This window comes from Myodes glareolus, chromosome 13, assembly GCF_982192425.1.
Source record: "Myodes glareolus chromosome 13, mMyoGla1.1, whole genome shotgun sequence".
Lineage (NCBI taxonomy): Eukaryota > Metazoa > Chordata > Mammalia > Rodentia > Cricetidae > Myodes > Myodes glareolus.
In genome coordinates, this window is record NC_142038.1 from 74,401,336 (window position 1) to 74,417,867 (window position 16,532).

At 45.2% G+C, this 16,532-nt stretch overlaps 1 protein-coding gene across 2 annotated transcripts in view; it reads right to left on the reverse strand.

The window, feature by feature from the left end:
- Lama3 (laminin subunit alpha 3) overlaps nt 1-16,532 on the reverse strand; it is a 235,761-nt gene that overhangs the window by 52,808 nt on the left and 166,421 nt on the right. For both annotated transcript variants that reach the window (XM_087896244.1, XM_087896245.1), the window contains 7 exons: nt 13,027-13,136; nt 9,800-9,880; nt 6,482-6,588; nt 4,909-4,959; nt 4,082-4,233; nt 268-378; nt 47-158 (listed from right to left, as the gene is read on the reverse strand). In XM_087896244.1, the coding sequence (XP_087752370.1) occupies nt 47-158; nt 268-378; nt 4,082-4,233; nt 4,909-4,959; nt 6,482-6,588; nt 9,800-9,880; nt 13,027-13,136 (724 nt within the window). The remainder of the gene's footprint in view (nt 1-46; nt 159-267; nt 379-4,081; nt 4,234-4,908; nt 4,960-6,481; nt 6,589-9,799; nt 9,881-13,026; nt 13,137-16,532) is intronic.

Here is a 16,532-nt window from a genome sequence, read left to right on the forward strand (position 1 = left end):
CAGAAAGGCTATGCAGTAAGCTGTAATCGGGCTGGCCACTTCTTACTGTGCACATTCTGGATGACGTTTTTCATCTTCGTGTCCAATTCTTTGGCGCTTTGGATCGTCTGATCAAGGTTGTTGTACAAAGTTTGTGCTTTTCTGGAATTGACTTGTGCCTACATGAAAAAAAAAACCTCATTATGAGTGAGTTAGAGTACAGGGGAAAATGAACTGAAATCACCCCCAAAGGAGGAAGAGGTTAAGGAAATTGGCTCAGTACACCACCTTTTTTTGCAAGGTTTCGAATTCACTGTTCAGATCGCTCAGTTCTTTCTGCAGGCCATCCATTTTGGAGCCTTGACTTGAGATGGCGGAGCGGAAGTCGAGCAGCTGGCTCTAGAAGAAGACACAAAGCTAGACTCCAGTCCAGAGCAGACACTGCCCAGCGGGCTCAGGTTCCTTCAACACAGTCAGTGCTGGCTCTATTGGGGCGGGGTGGGGGCTGGGACATTTTGAAATAACTTGCAAGATGAATCTACTTTCTGTTGTAATTATAATAAGGTTATGAAATAAAGTTAATGTGTTGGCCCTCTCTCCACCATTATAGTCAATTTAGCAAGTTACTATAAATAAAAGATCATCAACTGACAAAGAAAAAGTTGCCTTTGACTCAGTTTTAGAAATTTTCGTCCCGTTGCTTTGGACCCTGGGGAGGCAATGCTTCACGATTGAAGCACATTGGGAACTTTTCATTCCCTTGAATGAAACTGAGAAAAAGGAGGCACTGGGGGCCAACAAAGCTCCTTGAAAGCATGTACCCAATTCTAGAAACCTACCACCATCTCTTATATTTGGAATACCCCTTCAGAATTGAGGCATTGTGTGTGTGGGGGGAGGGGGTATTGTGGCACTAAAGACCCAAACTACAGCAAATCCAAAAGTCAAGAGATTTTTTTTACTTGAATTAATGACCTTGCCTTATAAAAGCGGCACATATAGCTAGCTGTCCTGAAAGAACCCTTATATCCAAACCCTTATAGTACAGGAGGGGATTCTGAGTGAATATACAGATATCCTCAAATTCAAATGAGGTCCTTGGATTTTTAAGAAAATTGGATGACGCGCCTGACGCAGCACAGCTGACCGCTGCGATGGGTCACAATCCAGATCGCTACTCATTTTAATATTATATTAGTATTGAAAAGGTGACATTGCCACACATATTTAGGACAGGGATTACTTTTAACTTTTGGAGGAAAGATGTAATGCTGTGAAAGAGAGATTAAGAAAAATAATTCTATTGTCTTCATTTGTACGTTGGAGACAATGTGGAGTAAAGCAAACCCAGGTCTGCAGCTTAGCAGGTGAGCCTGACACTATGAAGATATTCTAAACTACAGGATATCACACACACACACACACACACACACACACACACACACTCAAGAGCATGCAAAGATGTTAGTTCATTTTTATTGAGCTGTTAATGGAGTTTGTGTGACAGAGGAATAAGACGGATCACTGTAACTTACAGTGGGAAAGCTAAGGACCACTGAGAGACATGAGTGAAGGTGAGGAGCAAATGAGAGCACACTGAGCGGCCATGAGTGAAGGTGGGGAGCAAACCATGGTCTTTTTGACTTTGGTCTTGATTTGAATTCCAGCCGTGTGAATATGCTGTTGTTCTTGCTTAGTTTCTATGTGTCGGTTAAATGAAGAGGTTTTTTCTCCAAGAGCCCTTGTGAGATATGAGTGAGACACTAAGAATGGAGCCTGGCATACAGCGTCTGTGCAAAGCACTAAATAATCAAAACAACTACTCATGGGGCTTCCTTTTCTCTCACAACAGAAAAGATTTTTTTCCTTCTCTATATTAAACCTATAAACCATGGAGTTGAATTCCCCAAGCAACGAAAGGGAACCATTCTTCGAGAATTATTTCCAGATGGAGCCACTGGCATCAGCTCTCATTCCAAAAGCACTCATTAAACTTCACCCAAAGCCCCTTTCACTGTGTCTAGTCTTGGTTTTACTTCATCAATTCTTGTAGTTCAATAAACGTATTTTATCAAATCCATGATTTTTGATTGGGTCTTTTCATCTCTACTTCTTCTGTCAGATGCTCTCCTCATTTCACTTCTCCTAACGGACACCATTCTTTAAGAAATTTTAGACTGTCCTACTATTTTCATTTCTTCTCTAAGGTGCCCTTGTCTCTTATCTGCTGCATTTCTGGTTACTGTGTCTGCTGAACATTTGCAGGCTCAACCAGTCATTGGGAGTCTTCTCCTTCCCCCACACTTCCTTTATCATCTCTAGTGATCTCATAGTTGTCACAGTCCCCCACCATGAAACCCTGTTCCCCGATTCTAAGGCCAGTCCATACATTAGCAGTTCAGGACTCGCACACTGTGATGGTGCTGAGGATGTCCTTTTCCAGTAGGGATCCAGGCTTTGCTATGATGAAGATGTCCTTTTCCAGTAGGGATCCAGGCTTTGCTATGATGAGGATGTCCTTTTCCAGTAGGGATCCAGGCTTTGCTATGATGAGGATGTCCTTTTCCAGCAGGGATCCAGGCTTCGCTATGATGATGCCGAGGATGTTGTTTTCCAGCAGGGATCCAGACTTTGCTTTGATGATGCTGAGGACATCACTTTCCTGCAGAGATCCAAGCTTCTGGGTTTGTTTAGGTGCTGGTCAGAACACTAACTTCTATGACCTGCCTCTTTTTTTCCTTTTGCCAACAAGGAGCATTAGGCAGTTTCAAGGTTGTGTGTTCAGCCTTCAACAATGGGAAGAATACCCCTCAGTATTACTTGAGAGAGCTTGACTCCAGCCCTGAGGTCCCACCACTTGTCATAATACCCCCCACACCCCCTATTTCCGAGGACACTGAGATCACTGACCCAGACAGTGGGTCTGACCCAGACAGACTACATCCCAGCTTTGGAACAAACCTCAACACATCAAAGGCATTGCAATCTTACATAGCTTGCTTCTGACCACAAAAGGATCAAATTATAAATCAACACTAGAAAGTCATCAGAAAAAAAGTCTCTGATCTAGGATTAAAATATAATTCTAAATTACTTATGGGTTATTCATACATCACAGGGAAATAGAAAAATGTTTTGAGTTGGATGAGAATTAAAACACAATACAGTGAAGTCAGGGAGACACAGCAAACGTAGTATTTAAGAGAAGCATTTCCTCACAGCATTAAACTCTTACGTTAGTAACAAGAAAGTTTTAAATCAGTAAAACAAGCTTTGATCATAAGAAACTAGAAAAGGAATAGCAAATCATTCCACAGAATGTAGAAAGAAGAAACAAAATATATGTGTAAGAGCAGAAATCAGTAAAGTTTGATATTGTGCCCATTTAGTAGAATAATAGTAGCGTTCTCGAGGGCTAATAGTAGTAGCACCCTTGTAATCCCCAGTCTTTACCAGATTTCCCATACCAGCTACATGCTTCCTCCTGGTTGGTAACCCACATGGCATTTGTGCCACTATTGCACCCACGGACATATATTGCCATATTGGTCCTTACTGTAGTTTATGAGGTTCAGAGCTGGCTACGATTGCTGATGAATTTTTCTCCACAGTAGCCTGCAGAGAACCTCCCAGTGCTAAGAGAGCCACTCAATAAGGAGGAAACTTCCTTGTCAGTAACGACTTGATTTCTCCATGACCTGAGCAAAATTTGTACCTCTCAATGCAAACATTAGGGCAGCTCTCAGCTCATCAGGGAAGTTTCTTTGTGCAGTGTTGCTGGGTAACACAGACACTCAGTACTGGTCCCAGCACAGAGAAGTGTCGGGTGACACTCCCTTCCTCCTAAGTCTCAGGGAAGAGTGGAAATTCTGTAAGAGCCAGAGCCAGGAAAGATCAGACTGAAACAGTCTTCAGGTCACGCCAGAGCCATCACACTCATGACCTCACCGCAGACATGGCTGCCTGCACAAGACCTGTACAAGATCAAGCCAGTCAACATTCCAGCATGGAGTAAAGTGGTTCATGAGGACTGATTCCACAAGAGAGAGCAAGTCACAGCATATTCACAAGCAACTTGTCTGGATCCCCACCGAAGGCTTACCCTCAGGTCCTTGGCCTGCATCTCCATGTGCCGGATCTGCTCTAGGGCCCCTGCGTTCACACTCAGGCCCTGCAGCTTTGACTTCACTAGGCGGAGCTCCTCACCCATGGTGGCCAAGTCATTCAAGAGTGTCATCACACAGCTGTCACAGTCTGCAGGGGCCACAGTGAAAGTCCTATGTGCTGTAGGCTGGAGCTCAGACACCGATGGTCACAGGCAGAGTCGGAGCTCTAGCTGGCTCCCGGAAAGGTGTATGAACCGGACGCTCGAGAGTGTTTTTTTTTACTAGACATAGTGATTCTTAGCAGCTTGTTGCTTGTGTGGGGGAAAATAATAGTGACTACCCTTTTTTGTCTATGGGGTGTCTGCTAGTGGCTGTTTCGTTTATGGGGTGTCTACTAGTGACTGTTTATGGGGTATCTGATAGTGACTATTTTTGTTGATTGCTTCTGAGAATGGGTCCCACTAAGTAGCCTAAGCTACCTCAAATTAGTGATCCACATGCCTCAGCACCCTACCTGATGATATTACAGACATGTGCCATAGCACACAGATGATTGGATGCTATGTTAAGTGATGTGGCATCCCCAGAAGTTGTTGGAGCTGGGCATCCTGTGTGTCCACTCCATAGGAAAAACTGAGACTTGGAAGGTAAGGTGGCCTATTGGTGGAAGACAGCAGCGGGTGGCGGGGCAGGAGTGGAGCCAACACCGTCCTTCCCTGTCCTCTTATCTTTGTTTCCCTATCTAGAAAGTGTGTGTCCCCAGTACAATTCACACATCGTAAATGAAACCCAGCTTGGAAAGGGGGGAGTCCCCTTTTCTCACCATCGCATTCTTCTGCAGGGCTGCCATCTTTGGGCTCCTGGCCGACACAGTCTAAAATAGGGTGAAAAAAAGAACATTTTTACTTAACTTGTTCTTCCTCTGCCTTTTAGCTTGGACTCAGAACGCCCTCTACAGAAGGTTTTAGTTGTCCAGTCCCCAAAGCATCACTGGCCCCTCCACGCCACTTCCACCGTGCCATCGCCACGAGCATGAACTTCTTAGTGGCCTCCTCCATTAGCTATTCCCGTCTCTTTTCTAAGAGGGGCATTTCTCGGGCATGGCATATCTTCTTTCCCTTTCCCCTCTTGTAGAGGTTCAGCTGGGAACCAGACAAACACGCTACCACTGAGCACATCTTCAGTCCTCTTGCTACTGCCGTCACTTTTGCTTTTATTTTATTTGTGTGTGTGTGTGTGTGTGTCTGTGTACACACATGCACATGCATGTACACACGTGCACACATGCCTCATACATGCAGATAGCTGTGAAGGCCAGAAGAGGGCACTGGATCCCCTGAAGCTGGCGTTGCAGGTGTGAGCTTCCTTATGCACAGCATGGGAACTGAACTCAAGTCCTTTGGCAGGGCAGCAAGTAGTCTGAACCACTGAGCCATCTTGAGTCCCTTGCTACTTTTTAAAAAGAGAGTCTCACTAAGCTGCCCAGGCCACACTTGAACTTCTGAGTAGCTGCCCCAATCTCTTAAGCAACTGTTCTAGATTGCTGTTAACCCATTTGTTCAGTGTTGCTTGGGGACAGCTGCTTGATTGGCTACAATCTGCACATTTCTGGCTTAGGTCAGCTTGCCCACAACTGTAAGATGGGAGAATTCACCTAAGTGCGTATATGCTACTTTGGTAGATATTTTTCTCAACTTTTCTATGAAAGAAGTGAACATTTTTCTGTTTTGTTCCAAGCTTTCTGAATGAATTCATACGAGCTGTGACAAATTGTCTCACACAGAAATAATATCCACACCTCTGACTTGACACATGCCAGAACATGTATAGGTAAGAGAGAAGGAAGACTTGAGTTTCATCAGGTTCACAGAAAAAGAGCTGATATAAAAAATAACTGTAGAGTGGGCTAGAGAGAGAGCTCAGTGGTCAAGAGCTACATTTGCCAAGGACCTGAGTTCAAGTCCCCGCACCTACCCCAGGTGGCATAACTGCAGCTCCAGCTCTAAGCGGCTTCTAAACCTCCCACCCCACCCACAGTGGCCCTCTCGTGTGCTTGCTCTCAGACAGACATATACACAGAACTTTAAAAGAAAGTTGTTGTTGCTGTTGTTGTTGTTGTTTTAAAAAAATGCAGTGTCCCAGGAACAGCTCAGTAAAATCACCAAAGTGTGTCTGAAGTTATCTGAACTACAACTCATTGGGATTTTAAAACAATTTCTTAAAAAACAAGAAAATTAATGAAGTAATTGTTCTCGAAGCTACCAACCCTACTCAAGCACTCCCAGGACTGTCAAGCGAGGGCAACTTGTGAGCCAGAGGTCTATGTCATACTTGTTAGACCACTGTCTCACAGAAGCCTTAAGATTTGGGTCACTGGGGATGCGCATCGAACTTACCTCCAGTTAGGGGGTCACAAGTGCCCAACTGGCCATTGCCGTTACAATTGCATGGTTGGCAGCTACCTCCAAATTTCTGGGGATTCCCAAAATATCCTGGTGCACACCTTCACAAAACATAGAAAGGCTAAGAAAAACTCAAATAACTATCACTTACGACCTTATTTTCCCTATTTGAGACACCATAGTTGGGTAATAGGAAAGGTGACCCAGGCTGGCGAGAATGAACATTTCTCATGTTTATTTTGTTCCATAATGAGGCTCCTAAGGGTAGAAGGAAGGCAGGGATCACCCTTTTACATCCCACCTGCCCTTCTACTGACTGTCCAATAGTTGAATGATAGAGGAATAAATGGTTTGATCAACACAGATGTCGGGGTGGGCTGGGTTTTGTTGCGTTATGTTACTGAAGACATCACATAAATATTGTTTTATTTGAGGCCAACATATTCATAGAAATAAATCCAGGAGTTTTAATCCTTTCCATGGAAAAGAATTTCTGTATTCCCTAATGTGTGATTTCAAGGCTGTGCAATCTCTATTTATGCTAAGTTCGGCAGCGGGGTATATAAGATGGTGACAGTACTAACAGCAGTCACAGCTGCTGCCCCGGTCATGGCCATTGTCACTGTAGATAGCACAGTAAGACGGCAAGCCCAAACCTCCAAGTTCAAAGGTCATATGCCCTGGATGCTTAAATTTAGTTTGTAAGAAAAATAAAATATGTTACATTTCTAATATTTGGAAGTCAATGAAAATATTTCTATTTATCAGTATTTCCCTATATGAGGAAGCCTGAATTTTCAGTAAATTGGCATATACTATGTTAACATAATGGAGATGATAGGCTCGAGGAAATACAGTAACCCTTTCCCCAAGGTTTAAGTCAGTAATAACAACAACAACAACAACAACAACAACAACAACAACAACAACCCCGCCATTTTCAGCATATATTCCCGAAGGCACCCTGGTGATATCTTCAGAGAATGTAGATCCTGGGTCAGAAACAACTGGCTGCCCTGCCTGTGCCACCTGGGCTGCGTTCCTGGGCTGTCAATCAGATCCCTTCAGGAAACATTGAGGGTTTGCTCACTGCTGTGTCTCTAGGACTCACAGAGTTGCCTGGCACATACCAGGAGCCCAGTAGGTCTGTGATGTCTGGAGAGATGGGTGAACCAATGAATGACACCCACCTTGACCAGTGTATATAAGTATGGTATGACAGTCTACCAGCCTTCACATACAGTATGACACTCAACAAAATGTACCAAGATTATAAGGTGGGGTGCAGCAGTCATTTTATCAGTATCACTGGTAATTGCACATTTCAGAAAGTAGACAGGAAGGCAGACACCCACATACTCTTCCCTGTTAACAAGGCAGAGGCAGTTTGTCCAAATCTACTAAGCAGGGTGGTAAGGGGCTGGTACTGAGGCCTCACACTGATCAGCCCCGTGTTCTTCTATTCTGTGGAAGATGTATGCTCTAAAATACTTTATTTTCACTTCTCACTTATGTCTGAAGTTTCTGGAGAAAAGATTAAAAGTACAACATATCCTTTACGAGGTCATACAAAGAATCGTGGCATTTAATTCTTCTTCCTTATTCTTACAGAGCAGCGTTACTGGTTACAAGAAATAAGTGGTCCTCTTGCTTTCCCTTCACAGCTAAGCACAGTGAATTGGAGCAATGCTCCCTGTCTCCCAGATGACATTAGTACAGGAATAAAGAGCAGAGGACACACCTGTCTGTGGCTCTGTACGGCTGAGGAAGAGAGAAGAGGGTATGGGAGGAGCTGGAAGCCTTTTCTCACCTACGCTAGGCAGACTGCCCCTCCCAAGTTCAACCAGGCTTTTCTATATAGTATACTCCTACTTCTGACCCCTGACCTCCATATCTGTCATTCCAGACTTAACATCAGGGCCATGAATGATGCCAGTATGCAGTAATGTTTAATAAATAAAAATGGTGCCTCAGCCTGGCACTTGTGAAAAGATGTTTTTAATTAAGAAACAATAACTTGTTTTGAGATGTCAAGTGTAGCATATGCTAAGAGAAGAATTGTTAATTAAAAAATGTCTCTCCAAATCAGTTGCCAAATAAACAGACGCCTCATCAAGCCTGTTGCTGTTTTGACTTTGCTCTTTCTACAGAACCACAAAGAGGCTAAAATCAGGAAAGCCTCTCCCAGATGTGCACCCCAAACTTTAAAGTTACAAAACCTAAGATGCCTTCCAAGCCCTGCTTCTCTGGCCCACACAGCATCCCATATCCACAGAGCTGACTCTTCCATCCCTTGCTTTCCAAGGCTGGTTAGTTGACTCTTCAGATGCAACCCAACTCTGCCCAGCTGGCTGTGTGACTGGAGTCCCACGCATCCCCTAGCAGCAATATCCCATACATACAGATAGATCTGGAGGGAACCAAATACTTTGTGTATTTCAATGCAGCCCTTTGGATTATTGGGAGGTGGAATGTTAGGCTTTTAGAACCTGAGTCACCTTTTGCCTTACTCAACCTACGCGCATCCAGTGCACAGAAGCTACTTAAGACAACCTGTCTGTGAATAACTAAAGTGTATCTCTGGGGCACATGCCCTCCACTACACTCATTATTAGTAGTATCTTTTGTTTCATTAGTATTACTAAACACTTCTAATATGAGCGGTATTATGATAAGCAGCAGGAACTGGGAAACGAACAGGCTTTCCTGAGTGTATGGCTATGGATTGTGTGTTACACAGAATTATAATTAAAATTATTTACATATACAGAAAAGAATATTGTGAGGACAAGTGTATATAGAGACGTGTACACTTGGGTGTGGGCATGTGTAGGAATGAGTCTATGGGAATGAAATCATGACCTGATATTTAGGGAAGAAGTATTTAAGAATGCGGGGGAAGTAGCATAAGGACCTTGGGATATGAGAGTTATATAAAGAATACATGAGGATGTGGGGAAGGGTGAGTGTGTAGGGTATTGGCCAAGGCTAGGGGTATGCTGGGATGAGGGGAGATGTGTAGAGATGGGAAAGGGCATGTAGGAATGAGGATGGGGCCTGGGGTACATGGTGGCATGTACTGGGAGACTATAAGTCTGTGTGTATGTGTGTTTGTGTGGTGCATGCTCATCTTCAGACTTCTAAAGATGAGCAAGAGAGAGAAGGATGTTAATAATTTGTTGAGTGAGAAGTCTTTTATTTTTTTCCAAAATTTTTCTAGCCCTCAGCAGGATAGCATCCCCAAACCAACCTGTCTAACACACCTCACCTGCAGAATTTGGGGAAGCAGCACACGGGCAGGGAGGAGCCTACCTCTCACACTGTGCTCCTGTGTATCCGGGCTTGCAGGCACACCTCACATTTCCTCCATCCACAGTGCAGCCGGTGGCAAAGCTTAAAGGAAGAGAGAAAAAAGGCCTCAGTGGAAAGAGAATCCCATTGGCTCATTGTTTTCTTTCATAAAAGACCAGCTTCCATGAAGTGAATATTAAAACCCATTGTGGGGAAGATTTTGAGTGAAGAAAGTTGTGTGGGGAGAAAGTTCTGCCCCTGGAGACTCGCCAGAGTGCATGATGAATGACTTCAGCTGACACTGGACAGATGGGGTGGGTGCAGACATGCATTTTCCTTCTGGGTTGGAAAATGCATTCTTTCCCTGGAGACAGACTCAGTCTGGAAGAGATGATTACAACACCAATTCCCCAGGAATAACAAGGAAGGGATGCGAGTCCAGGCAGGATTCTCTTAACGCCTTGTCTCCTTGTTTATGCCAGCATCTTCTGCACAGAGCCCACGTCTGGGAGGCCGGCCGGGCCTTGGGAGCCCAGAGAGGTGCAGAGCTTCCCCTGTGACCTTGACGATGCTTCGCACTGTTTTCTAATCAGGTCCTGAAATTTCAATTCCTTTTCTTCTAGCTCTAAACAGACAATATATTTGAGAAATCTTTTTTGCTTCAAAACAGAGAAGCTATGAGATAGCCATGTGGACTTGCATAGTGTCTATGCTTGTGGAGCGTGACCCTGATGCTGTCTAACAGGAGAGGCCTCCCGAGGATCATATGAAGTTTCTCGGTGGCGTTTCAATCAATGGAGGAAGAGACATCAAACAGCTGTAACGGTAAACCCTAAGATCTGTGTGCATCCCAGCCCCACTGAGTCTGGGAGCTGGCTTTGCTGATAGATATATGCTTTAACCCAAAATGAAAATCTCCTGAGTGCACTGATAGAAATGTTGCCATTTCCTTCTCCTGTCAGCCTCTGTCTGTGCGAGTCTGGGCAGGCACGGAGTGATAGATCCCTAGACAAATAACACCGCAGGACAGGGCAAGCCAAACGGGAAACCAAACACATAGTTAGGAAAGCAAGGCAGACATTTCAGACTCGGGGATCTCCAGGGAAGCAGCCCCCAGGCACGTGACTTGGGGAGAAGGAAGAATGGTTAGTCCAGCTGACCATGGCTGGTATCAGAATGCTTTGCATCTGACCTTACCTCTGAGCCTGTGTAGCACAGGTACAGTTTCTCTCTTTTCAAGCCCATCACTACTTTACTTAGTTAACTGCTGTGTCACGTTTTCCTTGGAGCCCATGGTGAGTACATCACAAAGAACAAGATTAGAACAATGTGCCATGTCCAAAGGACACGAGAAATAGTGGTGACTGCTCTACCTGTGGTCTCTCAGTCACACCAGGCCTGAATGACAGCTATGATTGGGCTCAAGGGTTCAGACTCCCACAAGGCTTCCATCACAACAAGGAGTAAACCCAGATGTTTGGCTATAGTCTTCAAGGTTTGAATGTCATAGAATCTGAGTCCTGGTTGGACCCTTCAGCTGCACCTCCAGCCTTCTTGGTTCTGAAAGAAAACCTAAAGAATCCCTCTTGTATCACTTGCTATTGTTTCCTTAATTACACTGAGCATGGTGGTGCACACCTTTAAACTCCGAACTTGGGAGGCAGGGACAGGCAGATCTCCCATGAGCTCAATGCCAGAACCATCTACAAAGCAGCCCTATCTCGAAAATCCCATCTCGGAAAAGACTCCCGTGGAGGCCCTGCAGGCGAGTGGCATCGTTAGACTCCTGTGAACTTAGCTGCAGGTAACACCCTGACCCATGGGTCTTCAGGATTATCCAGGCAAATTTTCAAGACTTGAAAGCTACTTCTATTGGAACCGCTGACTGTCCTCTTGGGCATGTGCAAGTGTCTGTGGGTAACATGGCTGACATCAAGGGACAGAAAAATCCAGCCTCCAGATGGGGCCAAAGCTGTCATTCCCTAAACGAGCACCCTATGAAGTTCACCCACACACACAGATGACGGGCCAATGTTTCCTCATGTCCTCTTGCCATGCTGCATGCCCGAAGTGCCCATCTTCCTTACTCCATGAATGGTCCTGAGCCCTGCTCTCGGGGAGGTGGTCAGGGTTGTTCCTCACCCTGTCCCTGTGCTGCTACCACCTCTTAATCTTTCATGAGACTCACTGTTTCAGTAACTGGAAGATCATACATCCAAATAAGGAGGCCCCTGGGTCACTTTCACTCCTCCTGCCTCTGCATGAACTTCTCTTTAGCACCTTCTCTCAGTTCTGGACAACTGCCCAATCACAAACTGATGTCTGCGAGCTTCTACTGTACCTGTTGGTGTCGGGGTGGGGCACACCCTGCAAGGCTGTCCCTTCTGACTGTTGTCTGTGAGCATCTACTGTACCTGTTGGTGTTGGGGTGGTGCACACCCTGCAAGGCTGCCCCTTCTGGGACCAACATGCACCTCGGTTTTCTCTACTCATCACTCATGTCCCTGCCAATCAACCATGGCTTCTCAGCCATTCTCTCTAACACAGCCACTCACCACCATCAGTCACACAGTCCCATGTGTATCTGATATTCTACTTCACATTTATCTCTGCACGTACTTACTGAGCTGTGACCCTTCCTTTCCCTAACCAACTTCAGTGTAGCCCCAGGACATCAGATTTCACCATCCTTACTGCATGTCAGTTTCCCTAGTACAAGCTGAGCCCCATAGTGGGTGCCCAGAAAGTCTGTTAAATCACGGAGTGAGAGAAGAAGGAGGAGGAGGAGGAGGAGGAGGAGGAGGAGGAAGAAGAAGAAGAAGAAGAAGAAGAAGAAGAAGAAGAAGAAGAAGAAGAAGAAGAAGAAGAAGAAGAAGAAGAAGAGGAAACAGACAAACGGGAGAATTTTAAAAGACGTTTCTGCTTGATGATCGATATTTTCCTTGCATTTGTGTCTGTTCATGAAAAAATGGCTCAACCATTAAAGGTTAGGCTCATAACCAAAAGGACAAATATACATATCATATGTTTATGTGTATCAGGATTATTGAAGTATTATTCCCATACCATACAATTCACCCACAAACAGTATCAGCTCAATGACTAATGTAGCTGAGAAGCTGTACAACCCCCACTACTGTTAAGACTCTCAGCCCTCGGCAGTTACTTCTCTCCAAGCTGCTCTCCCCTCACCCACTCTCAGTTCCCTGTGACTGCCGACTGTTGTCACCTGGGATTGTCTACTGTACCTGTTGGTATGAGGGCAGGGACACACCCTACAGGATCCGCGGATGGCATTTCCATAGTGACCTTCCTTGCAGTGCTCACAGTGATCCCCAGCGGTGTTGTGCTGACAGTTCTGGGGACAGAGGAACAGGACAGTGAGTTAGCTATCTCCGGCATGGATCACTTTTAAGGCCACTATGGTCTTCAGTGCTGATGATTAGACCCAGAGTTTCCAGTACGCTCAGTGAGCTTGGCACAACGGAACCACACCTCTACCCCAATCGCACCCAAACATAACTCAGGTTCTTTGGCTGCATGACGATACTGGTTCTGCTGACTATATATTCCTATTTAATTGCCGTTGGTGCCACATGAAATAGTGGTACTGAGCTGGAACAATAGCCCAGCCTGCGTAAATTACTTGCTTTGCATGCACAAGGACCTGAGTTTGCTCCCTAGAAGCCATATTTTAAAAGCTGGTTAGGATGGTACATGCTTAGAACCCCAGGACTGGAGAATGAGGGTGGATGGGTAGATCTCTGGGGCTTACTAACTAACCTACTTAGCAAGCTCCAGGACAGTGAGAGTCCCTGTGTCTAAAACAAACAAACAAACAAACAAACGAAATGCAGGTGCTTAGGAAGGACGCTAGTGTTTTCCTCCAGCCATGCACACATACACACCACACCACTACCACACACACCACGCTACCTCCCCCCCAGCACAAGGGTCCCGTCATTAGGCTAAAGTAGAGAAAGACTATGACACAGCACCATTTCATAGCTGTGACATCTTTGGAAAGTTCCTTCATTTCTCTAAGTTTCATTCTTCCTGTACCAGGTTCATTGACATGCATGACTGCGTATAAGCAGTTTCCCTAAAAGGTGCCGGTGACAGAGCACCACTCTGCGGTGCTGTTAAGAGCATCTAAGAAAGAAAAAGGCAGACAGGATGTGGTGGTGCCTGGCTTTAACCAGGCACTTGGGAGGCAGAGGCAAGCAGATCTCTGGGAGTTCCAGGTCAGGCAGGGACACATAATGAGACGCTCGCTGTCTTAATCACACAGGCAAGCAAACACAAGTTAAGCATGTGCTGGGTCCTTGGGAAGTGTGCATTCTCTCTTCTCCCTCCTGTTCAGAAGGGTCATATCTGGAGGCCAGCCTCGTTCTTTTCATATCTCACTGTGGTATACTGAAGGGAAATACATTTTAAATAGATTTACTGTGTGGAATCTGTGAAAGAGAATAGAAAATTACATAATTTTTGACGATGTCCCTTAGAACTCAAGTCCAGAGAATTAAGAAACTGTGTCTAAGCAGGCAGTGGTGGAGGTGTCACACACCTTTAATCCCAGCACTTGGGAGGTAAAGGCTGACAGATCTCTGTGAGTTCAAGGTCAGCCTGGTCTACACAGTGAGCAAGTTCCAGGATAGGCTCCAAAGCTACAGGGAAACTCTGCCTCAAAAAACAAGAAAGGATGGAATGAAGAAAGGAAGGAAGGGAGGGAGGGAGGGAGGACGAAAGAAAGAAAGGAAGGAAGGAAGGAAGGAAGGAAGGAAGGAAGGAAGGAAGGAAGGAAGGAAGGAAGAAAGAGGGGGAGGAGGGGAGGGAGGGAGAGAGGGAGGGAGGAAGAAATTGTGTCTAAGCATTTTATTTCTGTAAATCCAATCATCTTCATGTCAAAGTCAGTGTTTAATGGAAGGCACTCCACAACTTTACCACTGAGGGCAGGCTGAACAGATTATGTTTTCCTGTGGGATTTTTAATCTGTTGTAGCCTTTCTTGATGTCACCATTGTCACAAAGCTTCAAACATTCCCACATACACACATGCTGAGGAAAATTCCCTGTGCTACAGACATTTGGTAACTCAAAGATACCATGCGCTAATGAATGACCTGGAAGAGATTGAGCACTGAGAGCTGCCTATGTTTTTACCTCTATGCCACCACAGTGCTTGAACAGGGAAAGAGAATGGATGTGAAGATTTAAATAGATTCTGAAGCTAAATTAGGAAAAGTAAAGCACAAGAGGATGGGCTTGTCTCCAATGGAAAAGACTCCTAATTAGACAAACCCATGCTTCATGAATCTTTAAGGAACTAATAGTGATACAAACATAGTGAAGCAGTGCAGAGGTTTGAATGAGAATGCCCCATAGGCTCATATGTTTGAGTCCTTGGTTCCCAGTTGGCAGAGCTGTTTGGGAAGGATTAGGAGGTGTGGTCTTGTTGGAGGATGCATGTCACTGGGGGGTGGACTTAAGGGTTTCAGTAACCCATGCCATGTTCAGTTATCTCTCTACTCATGGTTGTTACTCCAGAATGTGAGTGGGTATGGTGGGTGTGGGTGTGTACATATGTGTGGTATGGTGGGTGTGGGTGTGTACGCATGTGCAGTAGGGTGGGTGTGTACATATGTGTGGTAGGTGGGTATTGGTGTGTACATATGCATGGTATGGTAGGAATGGGTGTGCACATATGTGTGGTATGGTGGGTGTGGGTGTGTACATATGTGTGGTAGGGTAGGTGTGGGTATGTACATACGTGTGGTAGGATGGGTGTGGGTGTGTACGTATGTGTGGTGGGGGTGTGTGTGGGGTGCACATGTGTGATAGGGTGGGTGTGTACATGTACACACGTGTAAAGTGGGTTCTTCGGAGGATGGGTTGTGTCTGGTGGTTCTGAGCTCAGCGCGGATCTCAGGACCACAGCAATTGCTCAGGATTTCCTGATTTCTGAGGATTTCCTCTGCCTCTAGGAGCCGCAGTGGCTTTAGAGACAAGCAAAGACAGAACTACAGAAACAGCAAAAGGAATCAAATATTTTTCACTGTTAGACTGAAAAATGGAGTACGCCTCCCATAAGTTATCCTTCCGTGGAGTGTACAGACTCTAGAGAAAACTCCCTTTGTTCTTGGGTGGTGTTTATAGACAGGCTTGACATCCAGCTATGGTTCTGTGGTAAGATAAGCATTCAGAGTTGATGAGAGCATCACTGTGTCATACACACTTGGCAGTTTCAGACAGAGACCTTTGTTCAGGACGACACGTGGGCTGGAAAAAACCCATTGGTGTCTTTTAGTCTTTTTGAACTTATAAGGTTAGAACCCAACAAAGTATTCTGTCAGGCGGCACGTTCGGCACTCTCCTGTTCTGGCCTGCCCCAGCTTGCAGAGGAAGAAGATCCCCAGGACACATAGAGCAGGCTCAGTGTAGACCAGGACTCCACAGATGCTAGTCACACCATACAAAGCAAGCCCATGGCAGCATAGTGAATTCCCAAAGGTCCTTGTCTTAACTGGGGGAGACACTGGCTATGAAATCTGATGGAACAGAAGAATGAAATACAGCCAAAAATAAATAAATGAAAATGTTAAAAGGTTCTTTGGGGATAAAAGTTACTTAAACTTTTTAAAATCTTTTCTTTGTTTTTTATTTTTATTTATTTTTTATTTTGAGGTGGGGGGTCTCACCATATCTACTTCTTAACCAGGACGCTGCTATGGAGACCAGGCCAGCCTTCAACCTAG